The following is a 19369-nucleotide window of genomic DNA, read 5'->3' as shown; positions in this document are numbered from 1 at the left end:
GAAACCATTCCCCCTTGCCCTGTCCCTCCATGCTCTTGGAAAAGTCTCTCCTCATCCTTACTGCAGGCTCCTTTCAGGTACTGAAGGGCTGCAATTAGGTCACCCCAAAGCTTCTTTTCCAGGCTGAACAAACCCAGTTCTCTCAGCCTCTGAAGTTGTTCATCAATTATTGAAATTATTTTATTTACTGTTTAACCAGGAAGCAAATGCAGCTATAGGTTGTTTTAGGGTTTGTTTTATCCTTCATGGTTAGGACCATACTGTTATACAGCTGTTCTTTTGAGGGTGAGATCCTTTGTAAATCAATGAGAGTATTGGGACTTTATTTTGAAATCCTTGATGTTATTTTTCATGCAAGACAAGAATAGTTTATTATTTATTTTTAAGTTTTGATATGTAAATAGTAGACCTGTAAAAAAGTAAAACCCATATATACACAGTATATATTTCAAAGGTGGGATGTAAAGACTGTTCAGCAGTAAGTAACACATTTCCCTTTGCTTTTAAAGCTGCAGCAAGCTCTGGTCCAACCTGAGTTCTTTGCAAAACAGACTGTCACACACTAGATGCTCTCAGATTCCATGGTTAACATACGTTAAGAGACAAAAGATCTCCAGTTGGACCGTAAATGAGGGAAAACAACATTCTTTGCTTCCTTCTAAAACAGTTAATTCTATAAATTCAGATGGTGATATTATGCAATACTCTGCACAGAGTGGGAGGCGGAACACACATATGCTCAAGTATGTGGCATGCTCTATAAAAAGTAAGTGTGGGAGCCTCTGCAATTCCTATCTCAATTCTTATCTCAGTTGCTAACTTAACTTCTTCCTTGTTCAAATCCCCTCGGTCCCTCTCTCACTGTCACTCCAGCCTGTCACACTTCTGCATGTGAAGAGGCCATCTGGACCTGAAATATTGGCCTACAAAATAAATAGAGGCTCTTACTATTTACATTGTTTTATGTTGCTTGTTTAGACTAACTGTGGCAGGCCAAGGTTCTCTGGGAGTGTAGCCGGGTTGGACTCTGATCATGCTTCGGGGTGTTTCCTGGGACCCCACGCCTCCTGCAAAAAAAAAAACATGGGCTGCAAAATGAAGATACCCCAAACGAGCCTGGGACAAAACCCCCACCTCATTTCCCGTGGCCTGACGGCTCCCAGCTGTGGGGTACCGGCCTGGGATGGGCCCACACGGCTGTACCCGAGCTCCCAAACCCCAACCCGCGATGATGCGGGGGCAGGCACGGCGCAGGGGCGGCGCGCTCCGGCCGCCGGGAGTCCACGGCTCCCCGGTGCCGCCTCGTCAGCCACGGAGGGGGGACCCGGGCAGCAGCGACCCCCGCCTCAGCCATGAGGGCAGCGCGGAGGGACCCCCCGCCCTCCCGCCACCAGCAGCCCCCGGGGGCCTCCCGCTCGGCGCGGCCCGGGTGTGGGAAGGCACCGGGGAGGGGCGGGCGGTGCCTGCCCGCGGGGGGAGCGGAGCGCGGAGCCCCCTCCCCCGCCTGGCCGCTGGCTGCCGCCTCTCCCCGCCGCTCGGCCGGCCCGCGCCGCCACCGCCGCCTCCATCTTGAGCGTGTGTCCCCTGCTCCCCCCCCGCCTCCACAGCACCGAGAGCGTCGGGGGCGCTGGAGCCCCGGGGGGGAGCGGGGGGGAGGTGAGGGTGGTGGGGGGCGAAGCGGCACCGGGGCCGGAGCGGCAGCGGCGGGAGCAGCGGCAGGAGCAGCGGCGGCAGCGGCAATGAGGAGGCGGCGCTGAGGAGGCGGCAGTAGCCGGAGCGGACGGAGCCGACATCTTGTGCCCTCCCCTCCCGCCGCCGGCTGGGTGAGCCCGTCCGCCCCAGGGGGGAGGGGAGGGGGAGGCGGAGAGAATTAAAAAAAAAAAAAAAAAAAAAGGAAAAGAAAAAAAAAAAGGAAAAGAAAAACAAAAACAAAAATTCCCCCCAAAAGGAGGCGGCGGCAACGGTGGAGAAGCCGCGGCAGCGGCGCGCTGAGCCGGCCAGGTAAAGCTCTGCGCGGGAGGCCGCGACACCCTTCCTTCAGGGGTCTCTCCTCCCTCACACACCCCCGCGCCGGGGTCGCGGGAAGGTGACCGGGCGGGCGGGAAGGAGCCAGGGGAGGCCGGTGCGCCGGCGCTTGCGGGCCTCTCCCGCGTCCCTGCTCCGTCTCCGTGCGGCGAGAGCGGCCCGCGATCCCTCGCCGAGGAGGGGGCAGCGGCGGAGAGCGCCCGGGGACGGGGAACGGGCAGCGCCGCGTAAACCGGGCCCCCCCATCGCCGCCATCTTGGCCCCCCCTTCTTCGCGGCGCGGCGGGGGCGCCGCCCACCTTCTCCCACGCGATTGGCCCAGGCGGGGCCGAGCGCACCCGCCGGTAGCCCCGCAGAACCTCGCGTTGCTATTGGCCTTGGCGCTTTGGTGGACGGCGGCGGCAGCCAATGGCCTTGCAGCCCTGATGCGCTCGCGCTCTCTGGAGGCTTCAGCAGCTCCGTGGGGAGAGGCGGCCGCGGGCTGGGCCCGGCCCGCGGCTCCGTCCCGCCAGGGTTCATCCCCTTCTCCTCCTCCTCGGGATGGCTTCAGTTCTGCCCGAGTCCCTGCTGAGCCTTGGCTCAGCTTGCTGGCTGCTACTGGAGTTCCCTGCGGGGTAGCTCCTGAGAGGAGCTCCTGCCTGTGCCTGACAGCTGAGGGCATGTCACCGTTCCCTCAGTCGCTGCTTAGATCTGACACCGCTCATGGCGCACCCCATCTGTGGCTGAGCCCTGACTTTATACCTGAAACTTCATCCACAGCCCGTCTCGCACCCTGCCCATTGCAGCGGGAGGGCCTCTCTCGAGGCCCGTGCATCTCCCATGCTTGACTTGGTTACAGCAGTGTCAGGACATCGGTAAAGATCGAGATGTCACCATGTGCCAAGGCAAGCAGCTCTGTGGCATCTGTTGGGCACCGACACATTTCATTGTACGCATCAATGTGGGCGTGAGGAGCGTAAACCCTTGGCAGATGTGTGAGGGGACCGTGGGTAAGCACGGATGTGGCAGGAACATGAAGGAACCTGGTGGAGGGCAGCAGGAGTTTTGCTGGTGTTTTGATTAGCAAAAGATGCAGAGGGGGCTGCAGCTGTTTCAGGTTGTTTCTTTCCTCTGGCATCCATTGATTTTATCTTACAGATGTGTTTGTTAAACAGCTCCATGGCTGTCTGTTCCCCATTGCACAGCAGTGGGTTTTTAATCCCAGGAGCTGCACGGAGCTGAGTGGCTGCTGGTGCAGGAGAGCAGTGCTGAGGAACATCTCCAGACCTCATGTTTGGCTTGATGTCCTAAAGAGGGGCAGCCTTTGGTAACAACAAATCCCACGCTCTTTATGACTGTAGGTCTTCTGCAGTGCAAGAAAAGTATTTCTGACCTGTGGAGATAGCCAAGGCAACACTGTCTTTCCTTTAGAGGACCCACTTGTGTTCAATATTCCAGGCTATGTGTATAACAGGGGCCTGTACTGTGATGTTGTTCCATACATTGATCTCTCTGTTTTTTTCAGGGGAGCTTTAGCCCCCTTTCTAGTAAATTTAAGCATCCTGATGATGGGCTTGGTTTTTCAGTTGGCTGTTGCAGTAATTGCCCACAGGTGTGAAAGCTGCTCCTCAGGAGAATCAAACCAATCCTGAAGGAACTCCTGGGGTAGAGTTAAATTCATTCCCAACAGCTCTATGAGTTGTAGCCACCTTGTTGTGCTCACTGGGAGCTTCACCCCCTGCTCCCATTGTAATCCCCAGTAGAAATGGGTGATGGGAGCTTTTTGGAATGCCTTGAGCATATTGTGGCAAAGCGATGTCTGAACTTTCTACTTTCACATCAGCAACCTTTGTCTGTGGCAGGACAGAATCAGCATGGGCTGAAATAGCACTTAACCCTGCTTATGTTGAATATGTTTAGCATTTCAGTGTGCCCAGGTGCTGTTTGCAGAGGGGCTCCTTATTGTGTGTAGCTGGGAGGTGTTTTCAGGTGTGCAGAGGGAATCTAAACTTTCCTAGGTTGCTGCGTAGAAGTTTCTGTTGTTGCAGACAACAGCAAGGTCACAGCGCTCAGTTCAATTGTCTGAGCTGACTTCATTGCTGCTTTCAAGGTATTTTGGAGGTGTCTCTCCTAATATCCAGGTGTGTGTTTCATTTCAGGCACTCAGCTCTTGCTGGCTGCAATTTCCATGCCATTTTAGGTGCTTCTTCATCGTGCTAAGTAATTGTGTGTTTTACAAACGGGTTGTTTTATGGCACTTGGTTGCTGTGGTGCAAAGCCCACTTTGGGGTAATTTGTCTAGAAAAACACTGATTGTTCCACTAAAGGAGCTCTGCATGCTTGTTTTTCCCATTAACAGATAAAACACCTGTTCCTTCAGGTGCTTGTTTCACTGAAATTTCCTTGTCCCTCAGCATTCCAAGCAATTGGCTGTTACTTCATTTTTCCTGAACACAATATTAATGATGTGTGTGGGCAGCTCGTAATAATTACTTTATCCTCCATGTGTCTTTTTGCCTCCAATATCCTCTTTGCTTGTACCAGCCTGAATTGTAACAGAGCTGTTTGTCAGCAGGATTTTCTTTCTTTTTTTTAATTATTATTTTTGTTTGATGATCAAGTAACCTTTATAACCTCTTTTTAAAATTATTTTCTCCTACTAATTGGAGCTATTGGAGTTCAGCTAGGATGAGTGCAGCTGGGTGTCTGCAGTGTGTGGATCAAGTGACTGATTAAAGTTTTAAGGCAAAGGTACCACCAAAATTTGTGGTACCTATATTTGCAGGTAGAAATTATCATCTTTTATTTTACAAGTGAGATAAAATTGAGTTTACAGGCTCCATGATTATGGGTGTGCATACTGAAATTGGCACCTGCAGCTTATTTCTGTGGCTGCAGGGAAGAGTTTGGAAATCTTTCCCAGAGCCTGTTTGTTTCTTAAGGCACAGGTGGTATCATGGCTTAATGTCATGGTTCACAGAACCAGTACTTGAAAAAATATTGCTCCTGGAATTTGCTCCTTCTTTCTGGAATAAGCTTGGACTTCTTGTAGCTCCTGGTCCTGTGAGATGCTGCTTGCTGTGGCACACAGTTGAGAGGTTCTGGAAATGTCCTTCATGGAGCACAAATACTGCATTGGCTGAATACAAATTGTGGGTTTGTGGGGTGTTTTTTTGTCTGTGAGTCCCACAGAAAAGAGCAGGATGTGTGGATTGCTTTAAATAAGGGTGAGGTGCTGCTTCAGGCCTCTGCATAGCAACAGATAAGCTCTGGGCTGGCTTATCTTCTCACAGAGAATTTACATTTGCTTTTCTTTGTCTCCTTTCTGACTTCTTTCAGCCTCAGCTTGTTTATTGCCATAAGTCATGTTCCCATCCTTGACTCTGCCCTTCTCTCTTGCATTACTCACTTGGCTTCCTCTCTGCTCTCCCTCTTTGCCAGCTCCTCCTTCACCCTGCCATCACCAAGCTGCTGCCACCATGTCTGAGTCTTCCCCCAGCCCCTCTCCCCAGGCTTCTCCTCTGCTCCCCTCTGACAGGCACCTCCTTAATGTCACAGCCGACTCTCTGCTAATTATCTGCCTTGCTGATTAGCAGTTTGTGCGGGCAGAGCTGGCTGGGGCTTTTTGTTAAGGCTCTGAGCAAATGCCATTTCACAGCTCCTGGTGCTGGGAGCTGGCTTGCTGCTCTCCTGCTTGTAGCCCCGTGGACTCTCCATAGCCAGGTGGCTCAGGTGGATGAGTGGGAGTTGTGGCTCCAGAGGGGCTAACACCAGAGCTCGTAAGTCCTTTGGGATCCATGCTGCTTGTTGCCTTTTTATCCCTTTGCTTCCTCGTGGAAGAGCAGAAGGGATCCACATCCTGTCTCTGCTGCATTGCTCAGTTCATCCTCTGGTTCTGTTTGTGACCCTTGACAGAAGGAAAAGCAAAACTGGAGGATGATTTTTCATTGTAGGACTTTTTTGCATCTGCAGTGTCAGAATGGAAGGGTTGGTGGTGGCAGCCCTGAGCTGTGAAACCTGGAGGAGCTCTCTCCTGGACTGAGGGAAAACCATTAGTTTTCTCATCTGGAGCTGACAAAAAAATTAAATTGGAAACTGCATTCATAAGACCTGAATAGTGCATTCCTTTTCACCTGGAAAACATCCAGCACATTTGGGGATATAAATGGGAAGTCACAGGCAAAAAAGCAGCGGAGAACTTGTTGATTTGTGTGAGCTTAATATGTGAATGGTGCAAGAAGATGTGAACAGTGTTGTTTGAATTTCAGGGGATCTGAACGGTTTGCTGATCTGGGTGCGCAGCAGACTGTTTGTATATTGTGCTGTCAAATGGTTTTGAGTTTTTCTGCCTGGTGGTGTGGTGGAATGTACATCTGTGGTGCAGATAGAGGAAGTTTGAGGGTGCTGTGCAGGAAATGGCTGATATATCAAGTACCTGCCTGTATCTAAGGTGTAAAGACTTAATGAGCCTGAAATTGCTGGAGACTCTGGTAGAAATTCTCTCTGTTGCAGCACTGAATGAGTTCTTCAGTCTGTGCTGCTTCTTGCTCATCTCCTGTCTTACCGTGCCTCTGTGCTGTTGTGTCCAGGCTCTGTGGAGCACAGGGATGAGGAAGCCTCGGCGGAGGTGCCGGCAGCACGCGGAGGGGCGGCGTTCTCCCTCGCCCTACAGCCTCAAGTGCTCGCCCACGCGCGAGACGCTGACGTACGCGCAGGCGCAGCGCATCGTGGAGGTGGACATCGACGGGCGCCTGCACCGCATCAGCATCTACGACCCCCTGAAGCTCATCACCGAGGACGAGCTGACGGCCCAGGACATCACCGAGTGCAACAGCAACAAGGAGAACAGTGAGCAGCCCCTCCTCACTTCCAAATCCAAGAAAACACCTTCCAAAGGCAAGAAGAAGGAGTCCTGCTCCAAGCATGCGCCGGGGATATCTTTGCACTTGCCCCAGCCCAAGTTCCGTGTGGTGGACTCCTTCAGCCAGCCAGATGCTCCTCCCCTCCCTGCTGCCTACTACCGGTACATTGAAAAGCCTCCTGAGGACCTCGATGTAGAAGTGGAGTATGACATGGACGAGGAGGATCTGGCATGGCTGGAGATGGTCAATGAGAAGAGAAGGGCTGATGGTTATGGGACAGTTTCTGCTGACACTTTTGAGCTGCTGGTGGATCGGTTGGAAAAGGAGTCGTACCTCGAGAGCAGGAACAACGGGGCTCAGCAGTCCCTCATCGATGAGGATGCCTTCTGCTGTGTCTGCATGGACGATGAGTGTCACAACAGCAATGTCATCCTGTTCTGTGACATTTGCAACCTGGCCGTGCACCAGGAGTGTTACGGCGTGCCCTACATCCCCGAGGGGCAGTGGCTTTGCCGCTGCTGCTTGCAGTCCCCTTCTCGCCCCGTGGACTGTGTTCTTTGCCCAAACAAAGGGGGAGCCTTTAAGCAGACCAGTGATGGCCGCTGGGCTCACGTGGTCTGTGCCATCTGGATCCCAGAGGTCTGCTTTGCAAACACTGTGTTCCTGGAGCCCATCGAGGGGATCAATAACATCCCTCCAGCTCGGTGGAAGCTCACGTGCTGCATCTGCAAGCAGAAGGGCATGGGAGCTGCTATCCAGTGCCACAAGGTGAACTGTTACACTGCCTTCCACGTCACCTGTGCACAGAGAGCCGGTCTCTTCATGAAGATTGAGCCCATGAGGGAGACCAGCATCAACGGCACCACGTTCACCGTGCGCAAGACTGCCTACTGTGAGAGCCACTCCCCGCCTGGCACGGTGAGAAGAGGGTGCCCAGCTGCTGGTGGTGATTGGCAGGAGGTCACTGTGAAGGAGGAGGAAGAGGAGGAGGTCAGTTCTGGCCCTCCCAAAGGGTCTGTGAAGAAAAACCAAGTGAAATTGAAGCAGAAGATCAAAAAGGAGCCTGGTGATGTGACCAAAGGGCGTTCGTCCATGCCCGTGGTGACCGTTGCACAAATTCCCTCTTACAGGTGAGTGTTGCAGGTTTAGGGAAGGAGTTGGACAGCAATAGCTGAACAGGGTCTGTTTTCAGGAATTAGTCCCTCTCATTGTTGACCTTGGAAACACTGAATCTTCAGGCTTTAGCAATGACTGTTTTCAGAGTGCTCTGCAGCATAACTTGTGGCTGGGTTTCTTCTGAGTGTCACTGTGGTTCTCTGGCTTTGCTGAGCAGCCATCCCAAGGTGATGTGTAATGCAGACTCTGTGGTGGTCCCTAATGGCAAACACCCATCCACCATAAAGGCTTTCTTAAAATACTGAGGCATTACAGGTTGGTAGGCAGGTAGGGGTCATCCCACTATTAAAATTTTTGAGATCTCATTCCATAGTTTCTTAATTCTTCCTTTTACTACAGAGCGTGTCAAACCTGACAGTGTTGCAAGCAGCTTTGACTTTGGCTGTATTTTTGTATTTTTCTCCCAGCTCTCCCTCATGCAGTACTAGGTAGTGCTGAATTTTTGTTTGGTGCCTTAGGAAGTGTGTTGATGTGTCTGTTTTAACAGATAGGCTCATAAGGCACCATGTGTAAGGTAAGAATGGTAAAAAAAGGTTAAAATAGGTGATCTGTTATTCTTGGACTCCTGTCAAGTTAATTTCCCAGGATCCAGATTAATAACATCAAACTTAAATGGTCCCTGGAAGGTTCTTGACACAGGAAGGAGTTTTGAAATTAAGGCTTGGAGCTGAATTGATGATTTCGTACTTTGTGCTGTGGCAAGTGCTTGGTGGGACCCTCCAGCAGGAAAAGGGGGAACATCTGTCTGCATGTGAGGAGATCCCAGATTGTCCCAGTTCGTGTGTACTGGGATTTGAGTGAGCATTGACACAACGCTGCAAAGCTTCATCAGGAGACCCCAGGCTCTGCAAAGCCACAATTGCTTTGCAGCTGGCTCCATGACACTCTGTGCTTCCTTCAGGCTGAACAAGATCTGCAGTGGGCTCTCCCTGCAGAGGAAGAACCAGTTCATGCAGAGGCTGCACAACTACTGGCTGCTGAAGCGGCAGGCGAGGAACGGGGTGCCCCTGATCCGGCGGCTGCACTCGCACCTGCAGTCCCAGAGGAACGCCGAGCAGGTGAGGGCTGCTCCCCTCAGCTCACAGGGCTCACAGCCTGCCCTCAGCAGGAGCTGAGCTTAACACAGGGCTGGGGACGGAGTGAAGGTGAAAAGATCAGATTTGAGTCTCTCTCAGTCTCCTGTCGGTGTGCTCATGCTTGAAGAACTGAGTTAGTGCTTCGGGCTGCTGCTCCCGTGCACAGAAAAATTTCCAGCTTCTGTAATAAACTTGGGTGTAAAAGCAGGGAGGGTGTAAATGAGCACACACTGAAGTGTGTTCCCAGGGAGAAGCTGCAGGATGATTTGGGGTAATTTCACAGATAAGGTAAAAGCTAGAAAAGCTGATGTTCTCTCTGTTAGACAGCTAAATGCTGGAGGAAGGAGGGGACATGGCCTGAACAAGAGACAAGGCAGTAAGAGAAAAACTCTGAGAGCAATTCCCAGAGGATTCCTAGAAGAAGAAGGAAGTACAGGAAGCCTGTGGTGTTTTTTATCTCACCCCACTCATATTTTGCAGAAGGAGCAGGATGAGAAGACGAGTGCAGTGAAGGAGGAGCTGAAGTACTGGCAGAAGCTGCGGCATGACTTGGAGCGGGCTCGGCTGCTCATCGAGCTCATCCGAAAGAGGGAGAAGCTCAAACGGGAGCAGGTGGGGAGTTCTGGCTGTCAGTTCCTGCTCTTAACCTCAGCCCCATGCAAGCTCTCTGTGATTTTGGGGAAAAGTGTGATCTTTGTCTATATTCATTCTCTCATTTATGTAGTCTTGTTGCTGAGCACATCAAATGCAGTTTTCTTTGTGTAAACAGACTTGCTTACCTTTGCTACTGAAGTGTTGACTTAATGACATAACAAGTGATTATAAGATCAAAGAAATGAAGATGTTAAAGGACAAATAAATACTTTTATCTTGTTCCAGTCTTCTTTGAATAGATTTTCCATGCAGGAGATTTTCAGTGCTACAACTTGTTGGCTTGAAATCAAGCAGTCTTAGAGACTTCCTAAAGGATAGAGAGAACTGCATTAGGAATTTGCAGACATCTAACCACTGTTGTTTGGTTTTTGCCTTGAGTCTGAGAGCTTATGTCTTAAACTTTGTTTTTGCTCTCTAGTCTAATTATGGATGTTGTTGTTCATATAAATGCATACTTTTAATTTTTATATGATGTTGCTAATTGACATAATAACAATATCTTGAGGCAGACAGTTCTCCAGGATAATTTACCAGGCATGAAAAGCCTGTTTTTGTTTTTAATTGTAGTATCCTTTAACTTCCTGGGATTTCCTCTTGTTTTGCCTTTGTGAGATTAAATAAACAGGAGTTCCCCATGTAAAAGGATTGATCTGGGCAGTGTACATGGAGGGTGCAAGGTGTTTGCCAGAAGTTCTACAACAATGCTGGCCTGAGGTTTCCACCACTGAGTAAAGCTGGGGGGGTGATTCAGAGGAATCTGGAGGGAGACACTACCCATAGATCCTGTTCTCAGTGAGTTATTCCTGGACTCCTGTCCTCATGGCTGTGTTCTGTTGCCAGGTCAAGGTGCAGCAGGCTGCCATGGAGCTGCAGCTGACCCCGTTCAATGTCCTGCTCCGCACAACTCTGGACCTGCTGCAGGAGAAGGATGCTGCCCAGATCTTCACAGAGCCTGTCAACCTGAACGAGGCAAGTCTCTTTCCTAGAGGTGCTTAGTGGGTTTAGATGAGATATTGCTGGGCAGAAGCACAAGCCACCTTGTCCAGAGCTGCTGGTGGACTAAAAACTATCTCAAAAAGGACTCATGATGTGTCCAAGACAAAAAAAGGGTATTTTTTTCTGAAAGTTTAGCACATTTTGGATGAGTAATGTTTTGCAGAGCCAGGGTGTGTCTGCCTTGCCTGGGTGACACAGAAATAACCATCTGTTGCTGCCCCTTGCCAGTGGAAAGGGCATTAAGAATGCTTGTGCTGGGTGCGCTCTGGTTGGCTAGTAAATGGTTTTTGTAATTGTACAGGTTTTATATGTTTAGGTTCCAGATTACCTGGAATTCATTTCCAACCCAATGGATTTTTCCACCATGAGGCGGAAGCTGGAGTCCCACCTGTACCGAACCTTGGATGAGTTTGAGGAAGACTTTAACCTTATAGTTGCCAACTGCATGAGGTATAATGCTAAAGACACGATTTTCCACCGAGCAGCTGTCCGGCTCCGGGACCTCGGGGGAGCGATTTTGCGTCACGCGCGGCGCCAGGCCGACAGCATCGGCTTTGACACTGGCGTGGGGATTCACCTGCCTGAGTCGCCCAAGCCCCACGACTTTTACCGCTTTTCTTGGGAGGATGGTGAGTGAGGATTTGGGGTTTTTTCCCCTCAGGCAGGTTGTAGATTTAGTTCTGAGCATGTTGTTCAGCGTGCATGGAAATTGTAGCTGTTCTGCAAATGAGGGTTTTCCTGTCCATCTGTTTAATTAGGCACATACAGAACTCCTTTAGGACCCCAGGGACTGGGATTTCAGGTGAGCTGGGCACTCTGAGCTAGGTGCAGCTTGGTTCCAGCTCTCCTAGTGCATGTCTGTGTTGGCAGAGCCTTGTAAACTGCCTGTGCTCTTTGATTTGTGCTAGGAATGTTGTACAAACTCACTATTTTAAAGAGCAGTGCAAACTTGGGTCTGGGATTTTTTACCCTGGGGAAAGCTCATATATTTCATTGTAAACTGGCAAAATGTACAGCAGCTGGGTTAGATGGAGCACTGAGGGCTGAAAGGGAGTGATGAGGGGTGAAGGTAATAGGACCTAAGCAATCCTTCTAGCTGAGACTTTCCATTCCCAACACAACCCCATCCATTCCCACAGCCCTCTTGAGATGCAGCTCCAAAGCATTGGCTGAGTAACTTGGCTAAACTTGGTACAGCCATCAAGCACACAGAGCTTGCAGTGTGCCATCTGGCTCCTGAATGTTGAAGCCCTCTTGGGTGCAGATGGACAGTCATTATGAAATTTGTGTAGGTGTTCAGCTGTCCGTCCTGCCCCAGTGGATGCCAGCCCTCCAGCAGAGCCAGAGGAATGGAAAATATGTTACGTTTTGGCCGCTTACGTTTGTTGTCTGATTTTGTCATTTAATCTGACAATGAAATAGGTTTCTGACAATGCCTAGACCACAAGCTGTTCTGTGTGGGGGTGCAGACATGTCCTTTCACTGTTGCCCCTGGGGCAGTAACAGGAACTGAGGGACAGTGCAAGTTCAATCAGCTGCTTTTTATCCAAAGAAGGAAGAAGTCCAGGCTCCAAAGTTATTGACTGCTAAATCCCCAGGCTAAAGTGATCGATTCACGGACAGCATCAAAGGGAACGAGGCCTGGCACTGGCCCCAGGTGCTTCTCCACGAAGCCTCACTCCTTCCCTTCGCTGTTCATCTCTTTGCTGCAGTGGATAACATCCTGGTCCCGGAGAACCGGGCTCACCTGTCCCTGGAGGCGCAGCTGAAGGAGCTGCTGGAGAAGCTGGACACGGTGAGCGCCGCGCGCTCCAGCGGCGCCCGCACGCGGCGCGTCCGGCTGCTGCGGCGCGAGATCAACGCCGTCCGCCACAAGCTGGCCCAGCAGCAGCACGGCAGGGCCCTGCCCGACGGGGACGGGCTGGACACAGCGCCCGGGGAAGGCGATGAGGAAGGGGAGAAAGGTGAGCAGCAGGGTTTGATTCTAGGTCTCTAGTGCTCGTCAGCAGTCAAAGCCTGCTGCTTCTCCTGTGACTTTAGTGAAAGATGGGGATGGCTGTTGGTAGTTTTGGGAATGATCCTTGCCAAAAAGCTCAAACAGATTATTTATTCCTTTAGGAGATGGTGGCAAGCTCCCGTACCCTCCAACCCTGGAGCCCACAGGACCTGCACCCACCCTCTCAGAGCTGGACTCTCTGCAGGACCCTCCAACACTCAAACCCATCAGTGAAAGCAGGCCCCTGAACCAGCTGCAGAGGAGGATGGTGTCGGACAGGGAGCTCTTTGACAGGAAGGCTCTGCAGCAGGAGAGCCAGGCTTTCCAACGCCTGCTGTCCAACAACGGCCTCAACGGCCTGGCCCTGCCTCCTGCGGACAGCCCAGCCAGCCCCGCCCTCAGCAGCGTCGGCCGGCGGACATCGGTCCTTTTTAAAAAAGCCAAGAACGGCGTGAAGCTGCAGAGGGGTCTGGAGTGCTCCCTGGAGAACGGGGAGGAGCACAGGCAGGGCGGGCAGCGCTCACCCTCCTGCCCCGACGGGGAGCGGCAGGCACGGAAACGCCCTGCCCTGGGCACTGGGCTGGTGTTTGAGGCCTGCAGGTGAGTGGCCCAGGCAGAGCTGTTCCCTGAAACACCTTCTGTGTCTGGGTTCATCTCTCTGATTCTGTTCTTTGACTTCTTGGTTCAAACCCAGCCCATTCTGTTACTTGTGTGTTGACTCTAAAACACAAAAAGCTGCTGAGTTTTCATCCTGTCCTCTTAAGCTGCAGGTCCCAAAAGCAGTGCTTGATTTTTCAGGCAAGTGGGTGTGTGTTACACTGCTCTTTCTCAGTGCATGCACATCCTCTCTGCTGATGCAGTTCTTGGGAATCAAAACTTGGAAAAACTTGAATTCAAATTTTTAGTTCAGCACTGTAGGTAAAGCTGAACTTCTACCACCTACTAAACAGCTGCTTTCTTCCTCTCAGAAGTTTGAGCAGAACTGGGCACTTCAAACATGACTGAACAGGCTTAAAGCAAGCACCTGACATCTTCTGATGTCTGTTGTCCAGGATAATCTGTTTTCTCCTAATGCCCTGCATTTTTCCTGACAGTGGTTTGGTGCCTCCCAAGCGGAGCCGAGGGAAGCCGGCTCTTTCTCGGGTGCCCCTCCTGGAGGGTGTGAATGGAGACTCTGATTTCAGTGGCTCAGGTGAGAATTGCTGTCCAGCACCCTCTGCTCTGCACCCACCTGAACCAGGGGGAGCACATCTCAAAGCACACCAGGAGCCAGTCCTGCCTAGGCTGGACCTGCCTGGGCACTGTTAGCTGCTTTGTTACAGGTTTAGGTTATTGCAGGTAACATTTTCATTAAAGAAGATTACTCCTTTTCCAGGACCAGGGCTGTCTGATTTCATATCTATGACCAGATCCATTATAGGGCCATTTGATTTCAGTGACTCAATCTGATTAGCATTTCTGTATTGAAGAGTTCATGTGAAGCCACATGACCCATGATTTAGGAGACTGTGGCTTTATCTTAGTGCTGAACCTGACTGTACTGACAGAGCACAAAGAAGGCTGGATTTGGTACAGGCTGAGTTTTATGATAAACACCCAGTTCATATTGATACAAACAAGTGATTTTCCTTTTTGTCTTGTCAGTGTGCTTTAAGCACTACAGTTGTTCATCTGTTTTAGTTGATTGCTACTGAGACCTGGGTGAGATGACAAGATGGTTCCTTGTGTTTTCATAACCCTCTTGCTGGTAGCAGCTCCTAAGCTGTGTCTCCTGCTGTCCCTTAGGCAGGCCTCTCCTGATGTCCTTTGAGAGCCAGGCTGAGCTGGAGCCCCTGGAGCTGGTGTGGGCCAAGTGCCGTGGTTATCCCTCCTACCCTGCCTTGGTGAGTGCCCTGGGGCTGTCCCACAGCCTGACCTTGCAGCTCAGGTACAACACAGTTCTGCTGTGCCCTGTAACCTGACAGAAAAGGGAAACTTCCCAAAATAATGGAATATGTGCTTTTTGGTTTTCTCCTTTCCCCTTTGCACAGTGAATTTTCCCTGTACTCATTGTTTCAGAGCTTTGCAGAGGATTCATAAAACTTTGGTCTGTTATTGTTAGGGGTAGGAGCTCTTTCACTCTCCTCTGAGGAAAGTGACCAGTGCTGTGGGGATGAGAAGACCTAAATTTCACAAATGCAGGCACCAGGTTCTGCTGCCTGCACATTTCCCTGTTTGGTGAGCACAGCTCCATCTGTAGGTGCCCAGCTGGCCCTGTCATGTCTACATCCTCTTGCAACAGCCATATGTTTGATTTAAATATGAGCATATATGCATGTCCCTTGAATGGTATTTCTTACTGTTTATCTGCCTTTGGATATTTATCTATTAATGCCTTCAAAAAGGGCAGATTCTGCTGGAAGTGTGACTCTCATCCATGCTCTTACTCCAAGTGGGAGCTCAGAAGAGGGAACATCCATGGATCAGCCAAAGCAGTTTTAGTTCTCCACATGGCTACAGCCAGAGTTAACTGTGGCTTAGAATGGATTTAACCACTGAGACTGCCTCCAAAAGAGGCTTTTTCTGTAGCAGCCTGTTGTGGTGGCAAAGTGTCTTAATAAATTCCTACAGATGGCCAGTGTCAAAGCCAATCTACTTTTTCAGGCCCTTAGGAGGGGAGAAGAACAGACTGAGTATTGCAGGCACCCTCTGCTGTTTTCTTCTCCTGTGCTGACATAGCACAAATGTGCACATGGACATTTCTGCTTTATAGGGGCAGAACTGATGTATTTGTTGTGACTTATCTTCCAAATTACTGTAGTCTCTGTTCCTCTGGCTTGATGGAGCCAGCACTGCTTGTCAACTCTGAAAATATTTGGCCTGGTTCTGATCTAATGCAGTGTAAATCTGAGCAATGCCACTGATGTCAGCTGAGTTGTTCCAGAATGGAGCTGTTGTGAAATCACATTTGCCTGGGGAGTACAGCAGGAGCATTGCATTTGTCTGGAGTTTGGTGTGAGGGAGGGAAACCCTTTGCTGAACAGAATAATGCTGAGTTTGTACTGAATTACACATTAGTGTAAATGCATTTACAGCCACACAAAACCACACAAATCCATTTTTCAGGATGGGGTGCCTGGCTTTGGGACTGACTGGCTTCCAGTCAATTTCAGAATGAAATTTTCAGAATGAAATTGTTTTAGAAAACAAGAATTTTGCTTACCCACCCAAAGTAGCCTTAATTTGTCTAGCTTGGACACACTGAAACACCAGAAGAATAATGCATTTGCTCATTGCTTGGAAGGGTTTTGTACTAATTGTCCTCCCCCTGTGTCCCCAGATCATCGACCCCAAGATGCCGCGCGAGGGTTTGCTGCACAACGGGGTCCCCATCCCTGTGCCCCCCATGGATGTCCTGAAGCTGGGGGAGCGGAGGCAGACAGAGGCAGGAGAGAAACTCTTCCTTGTCCTTTTCTTTGACAACAAGAGAACCTGGTGAGTGTGTGCACACAGCTCCGTGGTGAGTGTGAGAAGATTTAACATGAGCTTTGGGATGTGGGAGCACAGAGGGATTATGATGATGTCACATGTAAATTGGGGAATTTAAACATGCAGAGAGGTCTGTGCTCAGGAGGTATTTTGGCTGCAGAGACTTCTATGTCAAATGCAGGGATTTAAACATTTGTACCATGGTTGTGGGGCAGTGATGGTGAATAAATACATCGTGTGGGGAGGAGCTGACAGGCCTGTGCACTCCTCTCTGCTGCAGGCAGTGGCTGCCACGGGACAAAGTCTTTCCCCTGGGCGTGGATGACACCGTGGACAAGCTGAAGATGATGGAGGGACGCAAGACCAGCATCCGCAAGTCGGTGCAGGTGGCCTACGACCGAGCCATGATCCACCTGAGCCGAGTGCAGGGGGACAACCCCTTCATGCCAGCCCCCTACCTGTGAGGGGCTGCTGGGCAGCCCTCCTGCTCCTCCACACCTCCAGCTCCCTGCCCTGACAGGGCAGCACCTCCAGCAGCTGGCAGCTCGCCTCGGAGTACCCTGAAATGTGCCAAAAAACCCTTGTCCGGCTTCTTCCTGAATGTGTCTTGTGAAGAGCTGGCAGGAGATGAAATGTAGTCTACAGGGAGTAAGGTAGGTAGGGAGAGCTGACAGGTGCCAGGAGCCAAGGTGAGTTGCTGCAGTGAGCAGAGCACACAGCACTTGGATGCTGGGGCCTCGTGCACCGTCCCCTGCCTCTCCTGGACTGCCAGGGTTCTGAATTGTCAGCCAGTCCCAGGTAATTCCTGGGAACCTGGCACCCCCAGGATTCCTTACAGAAATCCCAGCTGGACTTTCTTGTGCCAAATTTACCCTAATCATTGGCCTTTTCATTTCTGTTTAAATGGCATTGTCCTGTCACATAAAAACTGCACAGAATCATAACTGGGAGCTCTCATTGTGATTCTCCTGCCTACCTACATTGTGTTTTCATGTTTAGATTTCTCTCACTGCATTTAGAAAAGCTTGAGACTTTAGTAACCTTCCCCCCCTGCACAGTTTCATGCACAGAGCTTTAAAGATGAAAATCAAATTACCTGATGTGTGTCTATATATATGTCTTAGAAATTGATTTTGTAGTTTCACATTTCAGTTCTGATTTCTGTGACTCTGCTTGTTGCAGTAACATTTCATATCATGACTTAGCACAAGTACCTAAGAAAAGATAACTTCCTTTTTTTAAGAAGTAATTTTGGAGGTGTCTGTTGAGCTGGGGCAGCTCTTCAGGCACTGAGGTTGATCAGGGTTGGAGGGAGATGCATCTTTTGTGTTGTTTTATGCACATTTGGTGTAAGGCTCCTCTTCCTTTTCCCCCCCTCCTCTTTCCTGTCTCCCTGTTTTCCTCTGCCACATTTTGGACTGAAAGCAAGCACTGACCAGAGCACACAACCCTTCTGCTGTTTCACCTTCTCCCACACGTGCACATCCTTCCCTGGTGTGTGGGTCTGCAGTGTTGTCATCCAGGTAAACCCAGACAATCCCTGTTGGTTTGGGTTTGCATTGCAAAAAAAAAAAAAAAACAAAAACAGGGACAAACTGATGTTTGGGAACTTGGTGACTCAATCTTTTCTATTAGCCAAGGACTTTATGATTTCTCTGATCTCTTCTGTTGCATATCCCTCTTTGCTTTCCCATTTTAAAGAGCCAAAGGTGCAAAGCAAGATTGTAGATTGAATATCATCATTTTGCTTTTTAACTCAGTATTTTTAAATTATTTTTAACTTTTTCATACTGAAGAGAATGTGGAGTCAAAATAATAATAATTAATGATAATGAATAGTAGGGAGTAATCACTGCCATTTCTACTTGCTCTACTTTTTTAAAAATACCACTTCTTATACATTGGGGCATGGAACTGCATTTGAAGGAACTTTAAGGTTCCTTTAACATATAGAGATGGGGCATAGGAGTTTGTAAAAATATTAATAATGCTAATAATGCCCATGGAGTGTGGCTAGGGAAGGATGTTGTGTATATAGTTGTAAAATGTTCTAAATTATTTAGACCTATTGTCACCATTCTTGAAGTCCTCAGTTGTGTTGCTGGGTCTTTTATATGCACACAGTGTAATTTATTTAAAGGAACATACACTTTTCCAGGTGGTAGCTCAGCTGTGGACTAGTGACCTGTGTATATGTTTTAAGGTCTTGGGAGTTGGTCTTTTTTTTTTCCTTTTTGTTTTTAATTTTGTTTGGTTTTAAATGAGTTTAGAATTTGGATTGGCTGATATCCTGTTGTTGCTACAGAACCTAAATGTTACTGTCAGTCTGCTGTAAAGCACAGATTGCTCTATTTATTGTAGAAAGTGAGTTTATTTGCTTTCTAGAATTGTTTATATCAGATGGTATAAGAGAAGTAATAAGAAAATCTATGCTTGTAAAGAAAAAAAAAGCTAATTTTACCTACTATAATCTGACTGTCTGAGACTATATTTTCTCTCTGAGAAATAAATGTTCTAATGTATGGAAAAAAAAAAGCAAAACAACAAACCACGACCCTCAGAAAGAGTTCTTCCTTGCTAATGTTGTCCTGAAATGCAGAACTTACTGTGATGGTTTTAATTGTCCCAGTGGTCCCAGGTGCAGGTGGGCACAGCAGTAACAGGGAGGTGACACCACTTGGTGCTGCATGGAGAGGTCCCACCTTGTGCTGGTTTTGTTTGTAGGGTTTTTTTTTTTTGTTTGTGTGGAGTTTTTTTAATTATTTCCTTTTTTTAGTTGATGTTAAACTAAGGACCTCTGTTGTCTCAGAGAAAAACAACAAAAGGCACATACAAACAAAGTCCAACTGCCTGAGAAAAACAAGTCCACCTTAGGAAAGTCATTTCTTGAGATACTGGTTGGAGTTTTATTGGCAACAAGGTTCTGCCTGTCTCATGCTTGGCCCGGCCTCACTGCCTGCTGCTTTTCCCCCTGGGAACAGAAAGGGAACGTGGAGGCCTGGGAGGCTCCAGCCCTGCCAGGAAAGCCCTGGGGCCCAGCAGGAGTGCTGGGAGAAGCCCAGGGTGGCCCAGATGTGTCCCCTCAGGCCCTCCCAGATCCAGCCCAGCACAGGGAATGGCCCTGGAAGCATCCCCAGC

General features: G+C 49.6%; 1 protein-coding gene across 1 annotated transcript; it reads left to right on the top strand.

Annotated features, from left to right (window-relative positions):
• The first annotated feature begins 1672 nt into the window (after positions 1-1672).
• On the top strand, positions 1673-18779 carry BRPF3 (bromodomain and PHD finger containing 3). The gene is made up of 12 exons (XM_059488151.1): positions 1673-2001; positions 6593-7995; positions 8943-9099; positions 9598-9729; positions 10612-10740; positions 11084-11396; positions 12480-12731; positions 12886-13363; positions 13858-13955; positions 14549-14646; positions 16083-16237; positions 16512-18779. Exons 2-12 carry the CDS (start codon positions 6611-6613, stop codon positions 16693-16695), a joined length of 3381 nt encoding a protein of 1126 aa, XP_059344134.1. The 5' UTR covers positions 1673-2001; positions 6593-6610; the 3' UTR covers positions 16696-18779.
• The last annotated feature ends 590 nt before the right edge of the window (positions 18780-19369 follow it).

This window comes from Ammospiza nelsoni, chromosome 23 (genome assembly GCF_027579445.1).
Source record: "Ammospiza nelsoni isolate bAmmNel1 chromosome 23, bAmmNel1.pri, whole genome shotgun sequence".
Classification (NCBI taxonomy): Eukaryota; Metazoa; Chordata; class Aves; order Passeriformes; family Passerellidae; genus Ammospiza; species Ammospiza nelsoni.
This window is presented reverse-complemented; position numbering and strand designations above follow the sequence as displayed.

Bases quoted from the DNA above. Each gene is read 5' to 3' on its own strand.
- BRPF3 (XM_059488151.1), top strand. From the start codon at position 6,611: ATGAGGAAGCCTCGGCGGAGGTGCCGGCAGCACGCGGAGGGGCGGCGT. The intron at 9,100-9,597 runs GTGAGGGCTGCT...CATATTTTGCAG, and splicing joins CCCAGAGGAACGCCGAGCAG to AAGGAGCAGGATGAGAAGAC. The intron at 16,238-16,511 runs GTGAGTGTGTGC...TCTCTGCTGCAG, and splicing joins TTTGACAACAAGAGAACCTG to GCAGTGGCTGCCACGGGACA.